The sequence below is a fragment of the Podarcis muralis genome, chromosome 13 (assembly GCF_964188315.1).
Source record: "Podarcis muralis chromosome 13, rPodMur119.hap1.1, whole genome shotgun sequence".
In the NCBI taxonomy this organism is placed as follows: Eukaryota; Metazoa; Chordata; class Lepidosauria; order Squamata; family Lacertidae; genus Podarcis; species Podarcis muralis.
This window is the reverse complement of record NC_135667.1, coordinates 25748995-25764733: the sequence shown is the minus strand read 5'-3', so window position 1 is coordinate 25764733 and position 15739 is coordinate 25748995. Positions and strand designations below refer to the sequence as shown.

The 15739-nt window shown below is 40.1% G+C and overlaps 3 protein-coding genes across 3 annotated transcripts; 1 reads left to right on the top strand and 2 right to left on the bottom strand.

Moving 5' to 3' along the window:
- Window positions 1-1055: 1055 nt before the first annotated feature.
- Window positions 1056-2006, bottom strand: LOC144325348 (olfactory receptor 10A7-like). The gene has a single exon (XM_077918259.1). The coding sequence runs from the start codon at window positions 2004-2006 to the stop codon at window positions 1056-1058; it is 951 nt and encodes a 316-aa protein (XP_077774385.1).
- A 5972-nt stretch (window positions 2007-7978) lies between these two features.
- Window positions 7979-8911, top strand: LOC114582935 (olfactory receptor 13H1-like). Its single transcript, XM_028704283.2, has one exon. The coding sequence runs from the start codon at window positions 7979-7981 to the stop codon at window positions 8909-8911; it is 933 nt and encodes a 310-aa protein (XP_028560116.2).
- Window positions 8912-13746: 4835 nt separating this feature from the next.
- LOC114582936 (olfactory receptor 13H1-like) lies at window positions 13747-14667 on the bottom strand. The gene has a single exon (XM_028704284.2). The coding sequence runs from the start codon at window positions 14665-14667 to the stop codon at window positions 13747-13749; it is 921 nt and encodes a 306-aa protein (XP_028560117.2).
- Window positions 14668-15739: the final 1072 nt, after the last annotated feature.

Here is a 15739-nt window from a genome sequence, read left to right as displayed (position 1 = left end):
CTAATGGGAACAGTTAGTTTTTAAAATAAATAAATAAAGGTATACAAATATAATATAGCTTAACTAATGGAAATATATTCATATTAAACACCAATAAAACTGAGATAATTCTAAAACATTTCAGATAGACTGATATGCTATCAGAAACCTGTGAAAATGATAGACCAAAATCTTTCTAGGAACAATTAGCAGCAGTACCTGGATTTGATGGAGTTCTAAGAATCACTTCCGGGTGATTCTATACAGTCATCATTTCTACACCACCACCTCTCTCCCCCCCCCCCCCCCAGAACAAACATCATAATCAGGTAACCTTCTCCCTGTCCACCTTCCATGATGAAGCATTCTTATTAGCAAGCTCCTAAACTGGCAGATACATTCAAACCAGAATACTGTGGGAGTCTCTGCTGGATGTTCTAATTTCCATGTCACTCTTTCCTAGCAATCATATTTCCGCTCCAAAGTCTACTTGCAAACAAGATTAGGGAAAGGAGTGATAAAAGCAGGCTTGATGGATGATACTGAGGAGAAAGGTCTGTGATAGGGGTGTGGCGAAAGTGACTTTTGTGGATTGGGGCAGAGCTATGTTTCTACAATTATTTCTGATTCTTGTATGGCTTCTTTGCTGTTCCTCCCACCTCCCCCAGATTCAAACTGCCCCTCCATACCACAGTTCAATTTCCAACTCATTTACTGGGTTCTATAATTCTGATGAACAATTTGTTCTCCCCAACCCCTTTTCTCTCTTTGGATTTCACTGCCTATACTTCCCTGACATCTCTCAATTATTACCTGTGCCTGCTGTCATTTAGTTGTTACATTATATGCTCCATAACAGGCAAATAGCTCTGGGAAATTGCAGGTGGCTAACCTGTAGATTTCCATATATTGCTGGACTACAAATCTCATCATCCATTACCATCAGCAGTACTGGCTGGGGCTGATGGGAGCTGGATTCCAACAATATCTGGATGCCTACATGCTTGCTTCTCCTTCCGTAAATAGATAAGTAAGAGTTCAAACTTGACCTGCTTCATTACATTTATCCATTTCTGCTACTTCCAGAATACAAGTTTTGCATCTACAAGCCTTTTCAAGGCTTCACGTACCTTCTTGTTCCTCAAGCTATAGATGAGGGGATTAATCATTGGAGTCACAATAGTATAGAAGATTGAGAAGATCTTGCTTGTGTCTACAGAGTGTTTAGCAGCAGGAACCACATACATTGTAATCAGCGTCCCATAGAAAGTTGTAACTACTATGAGGTGAGTGGAGCAGGTGGAAATGGCCTTTTTAGACCTGGTGCCAGAAGCTTGTTTGATAACAGCTGACAATATATAGGTGTAAGACACAACCGTAAGTAGGAATGGGATCAATGTTAGACTGGAAGAAAGAATGAAAGAAGTCTTTTCAAACAGGTACGTGTCAGAACAAGCAAGCTTCAGCAGTGGAGAAAAATCACAAAAGAAATGATCGATTTCATTGGGCCCACAGAAGGTCAAGCTTATCATCAGCAACACTGTAATTAAGGTTATCAGAAAGCCACTGATCCAAGAGCTAGCAGCCAGCCAAACACACATGTTGCTGTTCATAACAGTTGTGTAGTGGAGAGGGTTGCATATGGCGATATAACGGTCATAAGACATCACTGATAGGAGAAGGCATTCAGTGCCACCCAGTGATCCAAAGAAATAAAACTGAATCATGCAGTCCATAAAAGAAATGGTCTTCTCCTCAGAGATCAAACTGGTTAGCATCCTGGGAACAATGTTGGATGTATAGATGATCTCAAGGAAGGAAAGGTTACCCAGGAAGAAATACATGGGTGTGTGTAAGCTACGATCTGTTGATACAGTGATCAAAAGTAAGAAATTGGTAGGAAGTGTAACCATGTAGAAGATCAAAAACAAAGCAAACAGGAAGGGCTGCATTTCAGGGGTATCTGAGAATCCGAGTAGCAAAAATTCAGTGACTGAGGTCCCATTCCATCTGGTTAGGTATGCCATGTGGAGTTAATCTAGAGGAAACAGCAGGAACATAAATAATAGCTGCCACCAGGTCTGTTGTCAGTGTGGGAACACTGGAACAGAGTTAAGTACACCTAAATTAATTGAAACCAATAGGCATGTTTAGGTGGCTGGTGGATTGTGGCCAGTTCTTTATCTTCCCAAAAACCGCAGATGGAAATCAACGGATAGAATGAGGCTTTACTACCAATATGTTGCAGTTGAAGCCTCTGAAAATTTTATCCTTAGAGTTGGAGTTACCCTCCAAAAAAGCATTTAATGTGGGAGAAATGAGGGGAGAAAAGACAGAAATCAGAGGTACCTGCCTCTATTTGCATACATGGAAATGCCTTCTGCTTGGGATTGGCCCAGCCAACATGAATAACAAGTCAGTTATTAGTATAATTATTAAAAATATTATATGTTTATTTATACCCCGCCTTTTCCACTGACCCAACTCAAGGCAGCTTAAAGATAAAATCAACAATTACTAAAAACATAATAAAAGCAATAATTAGAAAAAAAACAATTGAACATTAATGGAACTAAAACTATATACACATATAGATATCTAGGGAATCCTTACTCCTATGGTCCATCAGTCTGATCTTCAGGAATGAAACAAGTGTTGTCCTCTCCATCTTAGGAAAGTCTATCTGCTTCCTTTTCCACATGTCTCATGCTTTTAGATACACACAAGCACAGCTACTTTACATATCGACATAATATACACTAATAGTGAATTCATTTGGGTGTGATTCCCCCTCCCAAGACTTTTGTATTTCTGCAAATTTTGGAGTGCCCCCAAGCCTGGTGGTATCTCTCTTGTGGTGGTGATATTTTGACTGCATAAGGATTGTTACCTGAGGGGGGGGGTGCAGCAGCATGCTGAGGGGCAGATTTGTCGTAATAGAAAAAAGGTAAAAAATAAAGAAACCAGCAAAAAGGAAAACAGGAAGCACCCCAATGACAGAAAAAGATGTTCAATGATGGCAATGATGACTCTCTGTTGTGTGGGATGAAAATGGGGCAGATTCAAATTCTACAAGAGAGCCTAGCTCATGGGCTGGCTGGAACACTGAGCAGCAGAACTCCATACTGAAGCAAACTAAATATCCATTTACGCTAGGCTCAGCTTTCTCATGCTCTCAGGTCCTTCTAGTTTCTATACTCACAATTATGTTTTCCATTCAGCACTGCATTATATGCAGGAATGCCCTGTGTAGGTTTTGATCTCTTCTGGAAGACATGCCATCTCTTCACCCACCCAATTTGTAATATTTCCCCTTTTATATATATATAAAGGTATCACAGGTCACTATGTCCCTTAGTGACCTCTACTAGGATGTTTTGGTTGTCACGCAGGAGAATTAGGCTGGGGAATCCTCCCTCTCCCCCTTTTCCCTTTGTAATAGAAACAGAAAACAACAATGCAATTATTTCATTGTAAGAGCCAGGAAGACAAGGACATGGAGCATCCCATTAAATGTCAATTGTGTATCCTCTGACAGAGGCATGGTCCCACCGCTCACTTGTACACACACACTGCTTTGCATAGAAACCTGTGATTATCCTCCTAGTTAATGTTGTCCCCTTTACATGCTCCTTTCTCCCACTCTCTCTCCCACTTGCCTCCACCATAATTTGTCTAAGCTTAATATCCTTCCTTGGAGTTTTGAAATTCAGGTAAGAAATGGGAAACACCTCATTCACAATATCATAATCTCCTTCAGTTGTGGGCAGAATGCTGGATGGGGGGGTGGATGAACAGGAAAGGTAAGTGTGGATTAGCCCTTAGACCAGCGGTTCTCAACCTGTGGGTCCCCAGATGTTTTGGACTACAACTCCCATCATCCCTGAGCTCTGGCCTTGCTAGCTAGGGGTGATGGGAGTTGTAGTCCAACAACACCTGGGGACCCACAGGTTGAGAAAGGCTGCCTTAGACTAAACACCTGTTGTGACCTGAATTTCTTCCCTTTCTTTTTGAACTTCCAAGTCACACTAACTTATAACATGCCCTTCTTTATACTATGATTCTATCATGATTAAGATCCAGGCGCTCTTGGAGGAGACCCATTTTCTAGATCCATTTCAACTAGGATGTGGCCTGGCTTTGACACAGAAACATCCCTGGTTGACCTCTGTCGGGAGACAGGTGCAATGTATCCCTGTTAATCCTTCTTGAATTATCAGTGGCTTTCAGTACCATCAACTACTGTATTCCCTTTGAGAGGCTATCCAAATTGGGGGTGGGTGACCATGCTTTTCAATGGTTCTGTTCCTATTTGGATGGTCATCTTCAGCAGGTGATTTTTATTTTTTATTTTTTAACCAAGGAGCCTTCAATGTTGGGTTCCTCAGGGTTCATTTTCATCGCCCATGTTGCTTAATATCTACAGTATATGAAGCTGCTGGGTGGAGTCATCCGGAGTTTTGGAGTGTGTTGATGACACACAGCTCTATTTTTCCTTTACATCTACAGGTGTGGCAGTGGATAGGCTGGACAGGTGTCTGGAAGAGAACCAATAAAGTGAAACTCAATCCAGATAAGACCGAGACACTGTTAGTGGGTGGTTCTCTAGACAAGATGGATGGGAGATTGCCTGCTCTTGAGATGGTTACATTTCCTCTTAAGTAACAGGTACATGGCTTGGGTTTGCTCCTGGATCCTTTACTATCATCTGAGGCTTTGGTGGTATCGAGGTCCTTCTATCAGCTTTAGCTCGATGGACAAGGACAGCCTAACATTTGTGCTTTGTGCTCTGTAAACCTCTAGGTTGGATTACTATAATGCGTTATAAATGGGTCTGCCTCTGAATTCAGTTCAGAAACTTCAGCTGGTGCAAAATTTTATGGCCAAATGGTTGCTCATTAGAACAAGATGGTTTAAGCTTTAAGCCAAATTGCACTGGCTGCCAACTAGTTTCTGGGCCCAGTTAAGAGTGCAATGCTGTACTATATCTTACATGGCTCAGGACTTCAATATCTTCAAGACCTCTTCTCCCCATACAAACTGACCCAGATCCTGTGCTTGTCATCTGAGGCTCTTCTCTTTTTTTAAAAATATCATATTTATTAAATTTTCCAAAGAATCCAAAAAAAGAAAAAAAAAGAAAAAAGAGGGGGGGAGCAAAAAAAGCAAAGATTTACATTTAATCCTTACTTTCAATAACATCTTTTCAGGACTTCCCCACACCTCCCCTTCTTGTATTCCATTTCCATTTGTTTAGTTCAACAAGTTCTTGTCCCAAATTTTTGACCTTATTGTGTTTAACCCATTGTTCAATTTAATTCATTTTATAAAACCAAATCCTCATATATCCCTTGTTCCCTTTCCTCCCATTTCTCAGGTTTCTTTTCCTGCTCAGCTGCAAAAACTTCTAGTTCCACTACAGGGGCTTTTGGTTTAAAAACAAAGACTTGAGTCAAGTCCTTTCCATTTTCAATAGATATGTCTATTGTCTCCTTCAGTGTAGAAACCCCTGTAGTCAAAATATTGCTCTGCTGTTGAAGCTTTCCCAGGAGATAAAAAGTCCTGTTCAGCTCAGTGAGTATTTTTCCACTTACAGCCATTCTTGTAATGTCCCAAAACCCCCTCTAGAGGGGTTATGGTTACTTAGTATCCTTCCAGTTCCAGCCCCAAAGTCAAAATATCTTGATCTTCCTTATTTTCAACAATTTATATCCAAATTGTAACAAATCTAACCAGCAAAGTCACAGAAACAAAGTTCTCTTTTTATTCCCCAACTTTCACAGCTACTTTGACAGCTGTCAAAATCTCTGTATCTCTTCACCAGGCTCTCTTATGGATCACTCCCAGTTCCCGGGGGGGTTGCACTTAAACGCTCAAGATCAACTCTTATCCTCCAGCAAAATTACTTGTAGTTTCCAATCGTGAAATTAATAACTTTATCAAATAAAGAAAAGGCTCTTCTCTCGACCTTAGTTGTCTAGTCCTTGCTTTAAATTGTTTACAATGGGGGGAGACGGACTTCCTCTTTGCACCTCCCCCGTTCGTGCCGAATCCAAGAAAAAGAAAAATTTCCCTTTTAGGTCCAATTTCCGTATTACTCACGGGTTGTTGCTTTAGTCCAAATATTCAGAAGAAAAAGTCAGCGCTCTCCGTCCATGGCATGCGGCTTCACTCAGCAGGGGAAGCAGAGGACTCTCAGCACCACGCCGCTCCCCGTCCCCCGTTCCGAAGCCTTTAAAAAGGCTCCTTCGCGGGTCGGGAAGGGCGCAAATGGTGCCCACCGAGTCACCACGTCCACAGGCTTCCGCGCCTGTGGTTCTTAAGGGTCCCCGCGTCGCCGGCGCGGCAGGACCCGACCCCTGCTGAGCAGATTCCCTCCGGAGCTCGGAGGGAATCCGCCATTCGACGATGGCGCTAACCCGGAAGTGTCATCTGAGCCTCTTCTCTATGTCCCCGCTCCTTGAGAGGTTCTGAGGATGACAACACAAGAATGGGCCTTTTCTGTGGTGGCTCCCCATCTGTGAAATGTTCCCTCGGAGAGGTTCACATGGAGCCATTATTGCATGTCTTTAGGCACCAGGCAAAAGCATTCTCTTAACACCCATTCTTTAAATAATCTATGGCCCGTTAAATGGGGGCTGTTAGCATGATTATTTTATTATGATGATGTGTATATTATGCTCTATGTTATGCTTTTCTTATTATGCAGCATCCCTAGGAGTGCTGAATCACTGATGCTCCCGGGATTATGCCACCACTGGGAATTATGGAGAAAGTGGTTTTAAAATATTGCCCATCTAATTGAGCTAACTAAAACACTTAGACTTATCTTTCAGTTCCAAGTTTTCATGGGAACAAAATAGCAATCTATGCCTCCTGAAATGTTTCTACTATATCTAGAGCGTTGCATACATAAAGATGCTATCCTGTGCTGTTTTAGTGCGTTATCTTTCAGAGATTCATGTAACATGAATCCTTCTTCATATTCCATATTTTTATTTTTTTGAATAGTGAACTGACAACTTGCTTTTTATTGGAATGATTTCAGTCTTTCTCATCCAATACACTGAAGGCTTATTAGAATTCTAGTACAGTTTGAAGAGTCCTGCATCTCAGTTTAATACCTAATGCTGACAAAGGACATTCAGGAAGTTTGGAAAGACCAAAGCACTTAAAGGTATTAGATGTTTTTATACTTTGCCATGTTAGTTTTATTGTCATTACCCCATCTTAACAAATGATTGCAGTTAAAGAAATATTTGGAGAATTTTGATCTGGAACTCTGACTGTTCCTCCAATCTGATCTGGTTCATTTGTATTGGTTAGAAGAATGCATAATGTGGGGGGGGGGGGAGAGAAGAAGCACTACAACTTCTTCTACTCAGCTTTATCTTTTGCAACCCTGTATTTTTCTCAGTGTGCCGAATCCGAAGGATGGCCAAGAATACAGGAGCTTTCAAGAAACAACTGCATTTATTTTGAAATTCAGAAAGGAGAAAATGTCACCCTTGCTTCTCTAAATGGTTTATCCATGAAAATGAGCATATGTTTGTTTCACAGTTATTTAAATGTAGGACACAAAATTCTTAAATTCTGTGTAATAGTGAAGTTGCTCTATTAGAGAGAGTCAAAGTTTCTGAGTTTTATTTTTGTAATTGATCATAGTGGAAGTTATTATGATTTCATTTTTCCTCATCTATTTCTTGCCAAAAGGGATCCTTTAGGCTCACCCCACCCTATGCTCAGTGCAGGAATCTTCAACACAGAAAACATTAAAGGGTTTGAATTTCTCCAAAGCAAGTGTGCAACACCATTTCCTTAGATTTGCTGATAGCTGATAATGAACCAATAGAAACTTATCAGTAATCTGTTCTCACTATTATAGTACCATACTTTCCTTAACCTTCTAGCAAAGTACCATGCAAATATTACAAAATGAGGTCCCTTTCTCTTTCTTTCTTTTTTTGTATGTCATTGCAGATAATATTTGAATCTGGATATGAGAGAAGAAAATGAGACTGAATTGACTGAGTTTATCCTCATTGGCTTTTCTGGACGACCAAAGACAAGGATGGGACTCATTGTTTTCCTGATTGTTGTATATGCTATCACTGTAGTGGGAAATTTTATTATAATCTTGGTGACCACAACTGATCCTCGGCTTCACAATCCCATGTATTTTTTCCTCAGTAACCTGTCCTTCCTTGACATTTGCTATGCATCTTCTTCAATCCCACAAGCCATTGCAAATCTTCTGGTGGACAAACCCACCATGTCCTTTGCCATGTGTTACTTCCAAATGAGTAGTGGTTCCTATTTAGCAGTGACCGAATGCTTCCTGTTGGCTGTCATGGCTTATGACAGACTTATAGCCATTTCCAGCCCACTGCATTACATGCTAATCATGAACAAGAGACTGTGCATTCAGTTAGCAGCTGGGACCTGGTCAATTGGCTTATTTTTAGGGGCTATTCCCATTTATGCCATTCCAGCTCGCTTTTGTGGGAAAAATTTGGTGAATCATTTGACATGTGAAGTCAAAGCAGTTATGAAGCTGGTTTGCTCAGATACTTCCTTGAGCCAGCTGGTTATGTTCTTCACTGGGAGTGTCACTTTGCTTGGTCCCTTTAGCTTTATCCTTTTCTCGTATTTGCGCATAATTGTGGCAATTATAAGAATCCACTCAGCAGGGGGCAGGATGAAGGCTTTCTCCACATGTGCTTCCCACTTGACTGTAGTATCCATATTCTATGGCACCTTCATGTTCTCATATCTCCGCCCCCAAACTAAGACCACAAAAGATGTAGACAAGATAATTTCTCTCTTCTATGGAAGTGTGACTCCCATGTTAAACCCATTAATCTACACTCTCAGAAATCAGGAAGTTATAGGGGCCTTGAGAAGACTTGTGGGAAAGAAAGTGGATTCATGAAAAAGATACCTTGATCATAGTGAGGATTGAAATATTTCTGTGCCTCTTGCTGTCATTGCTTCTGCTATTATCACAACCTTAACAGCTACTGAAAACATTTGAAACTAGGAAAGCTGAATGTGTTGTGCATAATGGAAATAAAGGCTCCTTGAAAATCTAACTGATATGCTAAAGGTAAATTTCTCCTCTCTTTCAGATGCAGCTAGGTGGAATGATTGTCAATTGAAACCAAGGAAAGGAGACAAACAGTTGGTTTCAGCTGAATTAATGGAGTGTGCTTTAATGTCTGCCATTTCCCTCAGATGCAGCCAGCTTGTAAAACAGGCTACAATGTAGCTGCTAAACAGGGATAGAAAAACCTCTGTATCTCCTGTTATAATAATGCCAGGTCCTTTCATTTTCCATATGTTCATCTAGTGTAGGGGTAGCCAACATGGTGGCCTCCAGATGTTGTGGACTACAACTACTATCATCACTGACCATTGACCATATTGACAGGGGTCAGGGGTGGACAAATCTGTAGATGTGGTTATCATTTTTTTTTCCTGTCTTAAGTTCAGGTCTCTGCATTTCTACATCACTTTCTGTTGTTTTGTTTATTATTTCTAATAAATCCATGAAAATTTATTAGCATTTTATTTTTCTTATAGAATTGTACATATGTAGAATTTTATTCAAAGAGCTTTTTGTATTTGTTTTCTTATTATTCGTATTCTTATTTTGACAAAGAAACAATCATAAATAAATAGGAATAAAAATGTGAACTCCACCACCGAGACCATTCCATTGTAACTATCCAACCTCCAAAAATTTCAACACCTCTTGCAATGGTTTGACCCCTTTCCATTTTAACAGTACATATTCTACAAACATTTCCCATATCTCCTCGAAATCATTTCTCCTGCATATTCCCCCATTTTATCTTAATGGCACATGTTAATTTATCATTAATAGCTATATCACACACTTCTTTATACCATTCTTTAATTTTATATTCTGCTTGCTACTTCCCAGCTATCATAATTCATACAGCTATCAATAAATTTGTGAGCAAGTCCTGCATAGCCTGTGAACCTTCCCCCCCATCGTAAATTGATAATTATGCTACCTCTGGATTTTTGGTCAGCTTTAACCCAGTGATTTCTCCTAAAACATATGTACAATTTTTCATTAACATTTAGTGCAAATTTCTCCTAATAAATTCATTTGCTATGCAGTTTTCACTATGGTACACATTTTTGCAAGTGATTTTGCAAATGTAGTGCATTTTGTATTAATATATGCAGTTTTATGCTCAGTTTAATATGTGTACTTTGTTTGCTTTGAGACCTATGTCACAATATTCAGATACATGTGAATTTTGAGGGCTAGTTGTGCATTGGTTTGTGTTTTGGTTCAAGAGGTGTTAATTAGGCAGCTTCTCATTTAAATACAAACAAAATTAAATTTCTCTCCCCTTCCTATTGATGCAAAAGTATAATTGTTGAAAACAAAATTGGAATTAGGCAAGTAACACTATGGGGAGCTTCTTCACTTTCGGGTAACTAACAGGGGGTGGGTCGACTGGATTTTTTTCCTTTTTTGACAGAACACTTATATGATGGGTTAATATGCTTTGTCTTATCAAAATATCCTTCCACAAACAGTATTTCACCTATCTAAAATTCTTGCATCATTAATAGGAGTACTAGTGTCAGCATTATTTACAACCCAGACTTGAAACAAATACAAGTATAGTTCTATGAATATATTTTTTCCCTTAAAAAATTGGATGAGAACCTCAATAACAGTGGCATGAGTTTACTGCTCAAGTATTCCCAATTTGCCTTTTTTGAGATTTGAACATCTGTTAGGTCCCATCATGTACCCTGATATTCTTCCAAGTCAGAGTAAGAAACTATGAAGCAGAGTACTGTTAATTTCCTGCAGAAAGACATTTTCCCATTGGAGCCCAACAGCACTAATTAGGTCTTAAGTTTGAATCCCATCAGGGAACATGTAGCATTCCAAGAAACTTAAGAATTGCTTCATAATGTAGTTGTTGCTTGAGTGGGAAAATATATTAAGGTTATTTTCTTCTTTAAATGTATTCAGGAAAGTGGTCATCAGAAATGGCCTTCTGCAGTTCAAATATCTTTCTCAAGCTGAACCAAAGCCCCCTTCAAAGTCTGACTGAGATTTGATCATTTTCAGCTTTCCCTCTTGCTGATTTCTGCCAGGTCCCATTTATTCAATAGTTGTGGGGAAGCAAGGAGGAAAACTTTAGGAGAGGAGGCAGCTGCACTTTGAGTAGCCCCCCAAAATGAGACACAGTGACACAGGATTTTAGTTTAAGTTTTGGGGCAATTAACTTTATTAAATACAGAATTTGAGTGGTATTGGCTTAGGCATTGGAATCCCAAGACTATATCAGACTCCCACTCGCATCGCAGGGAGTCTGTTAAGGGTGAAACATCACCAGAGGGAGCCCCACCAGTGGCAACCGACTTGAGCTCACCCCCAGTGTCCCCATGGGGTCCTGGCATGGACCTAGCCCCTACCACGGAGTTTCGGATGAGATCCAGACCAACTCCTGGATTCCTTTAACGGAATACCCTTGACCTTGGGGGGGGGGTATGTGATGGGCACACCTCCCCTCCCCCACACATTGCTGATCCAATGCCTAACTGCTAAACCTTACAAAGTTGTGGCAATTACTATGTGGTAGGTGGAAATGAAATGGCCCTGCATCTGAAAAATTCCTACCAGGCCCCCGTTGCAAAACAGGCGACCAACAAAGTCCATAGCAAGGCCAGATGCACAAAGGAAAGGGTGGGTGGGTGGGTGTTCCACTGTGCAAGGTAAAAGAGGTCCAGCAAACATTGCACAGGGCTTATATTGTTTCACGGCCACCCCCCAAGCCAAGCTTGGCTTTAGGGTCCAAGTGACTGCAAAATGACCAACCAGAGCGGAAGAGGCTTACTCTGCCCGCACCAGATAGTGGGGCGTGCTCAGAGATCCGATCACAACGTGTACACTCAGTGAAGTGGATCTGATTTGACAGAGGATAGCAAGCCTCCAAGCATGTATTGTGCCATCATAGACACAGGGATATGTTGTAATTGCTGCTGCTAGCATATGATTGGAAGGCTTAATCTTTATATACAAATTATATTTGACCTTTCCCACAGCACACCCCCAAATATAGTTATCTCACACAGTTCAGATGTTTTCAATATTGAACAGAATTTCAGCAACTCCAAAATCACCACCCCCACCTTTCATCCCCAAACCTGACCATCCTTGGGGAGAGCCCTGAAACAAGCCAAGCCTTGCTATTCAGGAGGCTGTTAGCCTAACATGTGTGCCTATTGGAAGAGCGATTCAGCTGTGTTCCTCTGCCTTAATCTGCTGAAAGACAAGTAACTGCTGGACTCCCTACTAGTGTGATGCCAGAATTTAATTAAGTTTGATGAAGGAGGATTGCTTTGGATCGATGGCTAATAAAAAAAGTGGCAGCGGCAGTGAGAGCCCTCCGAGCCAAGTCGCTTAACCAGATCAAAAACAAAATCTAAACAATTAAGCCTGACAGACTTCTTGGACTGGACAATTGCCAAAATTGAACAAGAGGTGCCTGATGGGCTAGAAACAAGGACAAGGGAACCTTTCACACCTTGTATTTAAGTGTTTGACTAAGAAGCTAACCAGGAGGAAGGATGGACAAATTATAGCTGAAAAAGAATGATCAAATCATTCATCAAGGAGACATTAAACCTACAAAGACCAGTTGCCCCAGTTCTAAGTGGCCAAGCATGAAGAGAAATCCACATTACCCCTTATGGCCTCACAAACCCCACACCCTCACTGTCCACGATTTAGAGGAATGTGTGTAAAGGAGATGAGGTGGGGAAGCTTTTTAAGTCTGAGTTCCACATTCTTACTAGAACAGCTTTCTGGGGGGGGGGGGGTGTAACATATTACTGGTGGTGAGAGCAAAGGTAAAAGCAGTTGGGCTCAGAGGCAAACAGTGCGGGGAGCAACATACAAAATACTTGCTTTTCTCCTAAAAACTGCATTCCTGCCATGAAAAATAATAATCAAAGGCTTATACATGCATAGCTCTTTCTTCCATCAAAGCAAGCAGTTCAAGAATACATTCATGCACTTGAGGAGAAAGGTCATTCTCAAAGGCAAAGGAGTGTGGCATGGTGAGAATCCCAAACACCAGACAGAGCAAGCATGCATACTGCATACACCCCCTGGATCTGAGCTGTTCCACCAGGCCTTTGATCAGGGCACAGCCTGACCCCCTCCTCTGGCAATCTGCACAGAATGTTGCTTAATGGTTGCCATTAATTTGATTTTAATTAATTTTATAATGAATGTTTTTAGAATGTTGGATTATTTTGATTGCTGTTAGCCGCCCTGAGCCCAGCTTCGGCTGGGGAGGGCAGGATATAAATAAAAATTTATTATTATTATTATTATTATTATTATTATTATTATTATTATTATTATTATAGTTAAAGAGTGTTGAACCTGGGAGACCAATTCACATTGTTGCTCATTTTAACTTGATACAGCCTTACTTTTTAAACTGACTGTGTATGAGTATATGAACTTGCTTGTGGGTTTGTTTTTGTTTTACATTTAAATTTTACTGAAACTCATTAAAAAGATATACAAAAGTTTATACCCAGCACAAAGTATTTTTTTTAAAAAAATAAACCAGAACAAAAACAACAATACCTAATCTAAAAAGAAACCATTCCTCAACAAGAGGGAATATATCTTTCCGTAACTTGCTTGTTTTTCCCTTGTTGATTCCATTTGTTTGTTTCTTTTAAATAATTCATTTACCTCACCATAAGCTTTTTTAAAGCTCCTTTTACTTCTTGATTCCTGAGTGTGTAGATGAGTGGGTTTAACATAGGAGTCACAGTTCCATAGAAGAGAGAAATTGCCTTATCCAGTTCATTTGTGGTTTTAGTTTGGGGCCGGATATATGAAAATATAGCAGTTCCAAAGAAAATGGTTACCACAGTCAAATGGGAGGCACATGTGGAAAAAGCCTTTAGTCTCCCACCTGATGAATGGATTCTCAGAACTGCCACAATAATGCATAAATATGAGAAAAGGATAAAGGCAAAGGGAGCAAGCAACGTGAGGGATCCAATGAAGAACATAAGCAGTTGCCTCATGGAGGTATCTGAGCAAGCAAGCTTCATAACAGCTATAAGTTCACATGTGAAATGATTGATCACATTTCTCCCACAAAAGTGAGCTGGCAGGGCATAATTGGGAATAACTCCTAAAAAAAAGGCACTTGACCACGTCCCAGCTGCTAACTGAATGCACAATCTCTTGTTCATGATTAACATGTAATGTAGTGGGCTGGAAATGGCTATAAGCCTGTCATAAGCCATGACAGCCAACAGGAAGCATTCAGTCGTTCCTAACCAGACACCACTGTTCATTTGCAAATAACACATCGTAAAGGACATGGTGGGTTTGTCCACCAGAAGATTTGCAATGGCCTGTGGGATGGAAGATGTTGAATATCCAATGTCAAGGAAGGACAGATTACCAAGGAAAAAGTACATGGGGTTGTGGAGTCGAGGATCAGCAATGGTGCCCAAAATAATAAGAACATTTCCCGCAATGGTTATGGAGTAGACAGCTGTCAGGAATGCTATTAATCCCATCCTTGTCTTTGGTCGACCAGAATAGCCGATGAGGACAAATTCAGTCACTGCAGTCTCATTTTCCTCTTCCATAGCCTGAATCAAGTATTCAATGACACTGAGAATGGGATTTTCTAAAGAAAGGACATAACCAGCTTGCTAATCAATAGTATTCAGGTATTTCAGTCATTAACACACTCTAACATGATAAAAAAATCACAATCCCACTAACATCAGAGATCACTAGGACTTGTGAAGGTAAGTTCATATAGGATTGCATCTAACAACATGTCTAATCTTAAGTAAAGACATATTGAATTCAATCAGATATACTCTAAGTTTATTTGGAGGTTATCAAACAAATACGATTTGTGTCACTGCATTTTGTGTGTGCTTACAATGGATCCCCAATCCAATAAATCTGAGTGAATTAGTTGTTTTTGAATTTTTCTTTTCTTTTGTTTATGCTTCCCAAAAATTTTAACAAGACGAATACATTATTCAAGTTAATTTTCTCATTTAAAAAGAGATGGCTGCTCATTCAATACATATAGAAATATACTTTTAAAATAGACAGTGAATACCTTCAAATGCCTTTGACCTTCAAAACATTTTTGATGTCCTTCATCAGCATTTGTTACTAAAATTAGAATTGACATTTTTTAAACACTGGTCTTCACCTGGTGGATCATGATCCACTTGTGGGTCACAGCCAAACACAAGATGGTCTTCCAGAGCAGTCTTTCAGATATGGAAGGTAAAAAAAAATAAGAAGCTGGTTGAAAAATTAATATTTGAGATAAAGTGGATCCTGAGTCTGAAAAGGTTTTATAACATTATGGGATAAAGGATCGCCTTAATAAAGTATCAATTTCTGATCCTTGGAGAGATTCAAAATGTTCTAAGTAGAGAGAAGGACAGTGCAGAAGGTAGTGGGTATATGTTTTGTTCATATCTGGGGGGAAAGAGCCCTTCTCTCAGGTTTTTTCCTTAGTTAGTTTACATTTTTAAATACACATCCTTATTCTGCATTCCCTTGGGTACAAAGTCCCAGGAGCCTCATTGATTCAGCAGCCTCAAAAACACTCTCTTGCAATGCAGAATTGAATCTGTACCTGCTCATATTGTAAAGAAAAAGAAAGGAATCTGGTGCGTTTTATGTGGG

Bases quoted from the DNA above. Each gene is read 5' to 3' on its own strand.
- LOC144325348 (XM_077918259.1), bottom strand. From the start codon at position 2,006: ATGGCATACCTAACCAGATGGAATGGGACCTCAGTCACTGAATTTTTG.
- LOC114582935 (XM_028704283.2), top strand. From the start codon at position 7,979: ATGAGAGAAGAAAATGAGACTGAATTGACTGAGTTTATCCTCATTGGC.
- LOC114582936 (XM_028704284.2), bottom strand. From the start codon at position 14,667: ATGGAAGAGGAAAATGAGACTGCAGTGACTGAATTTGTCCTCATCGGC.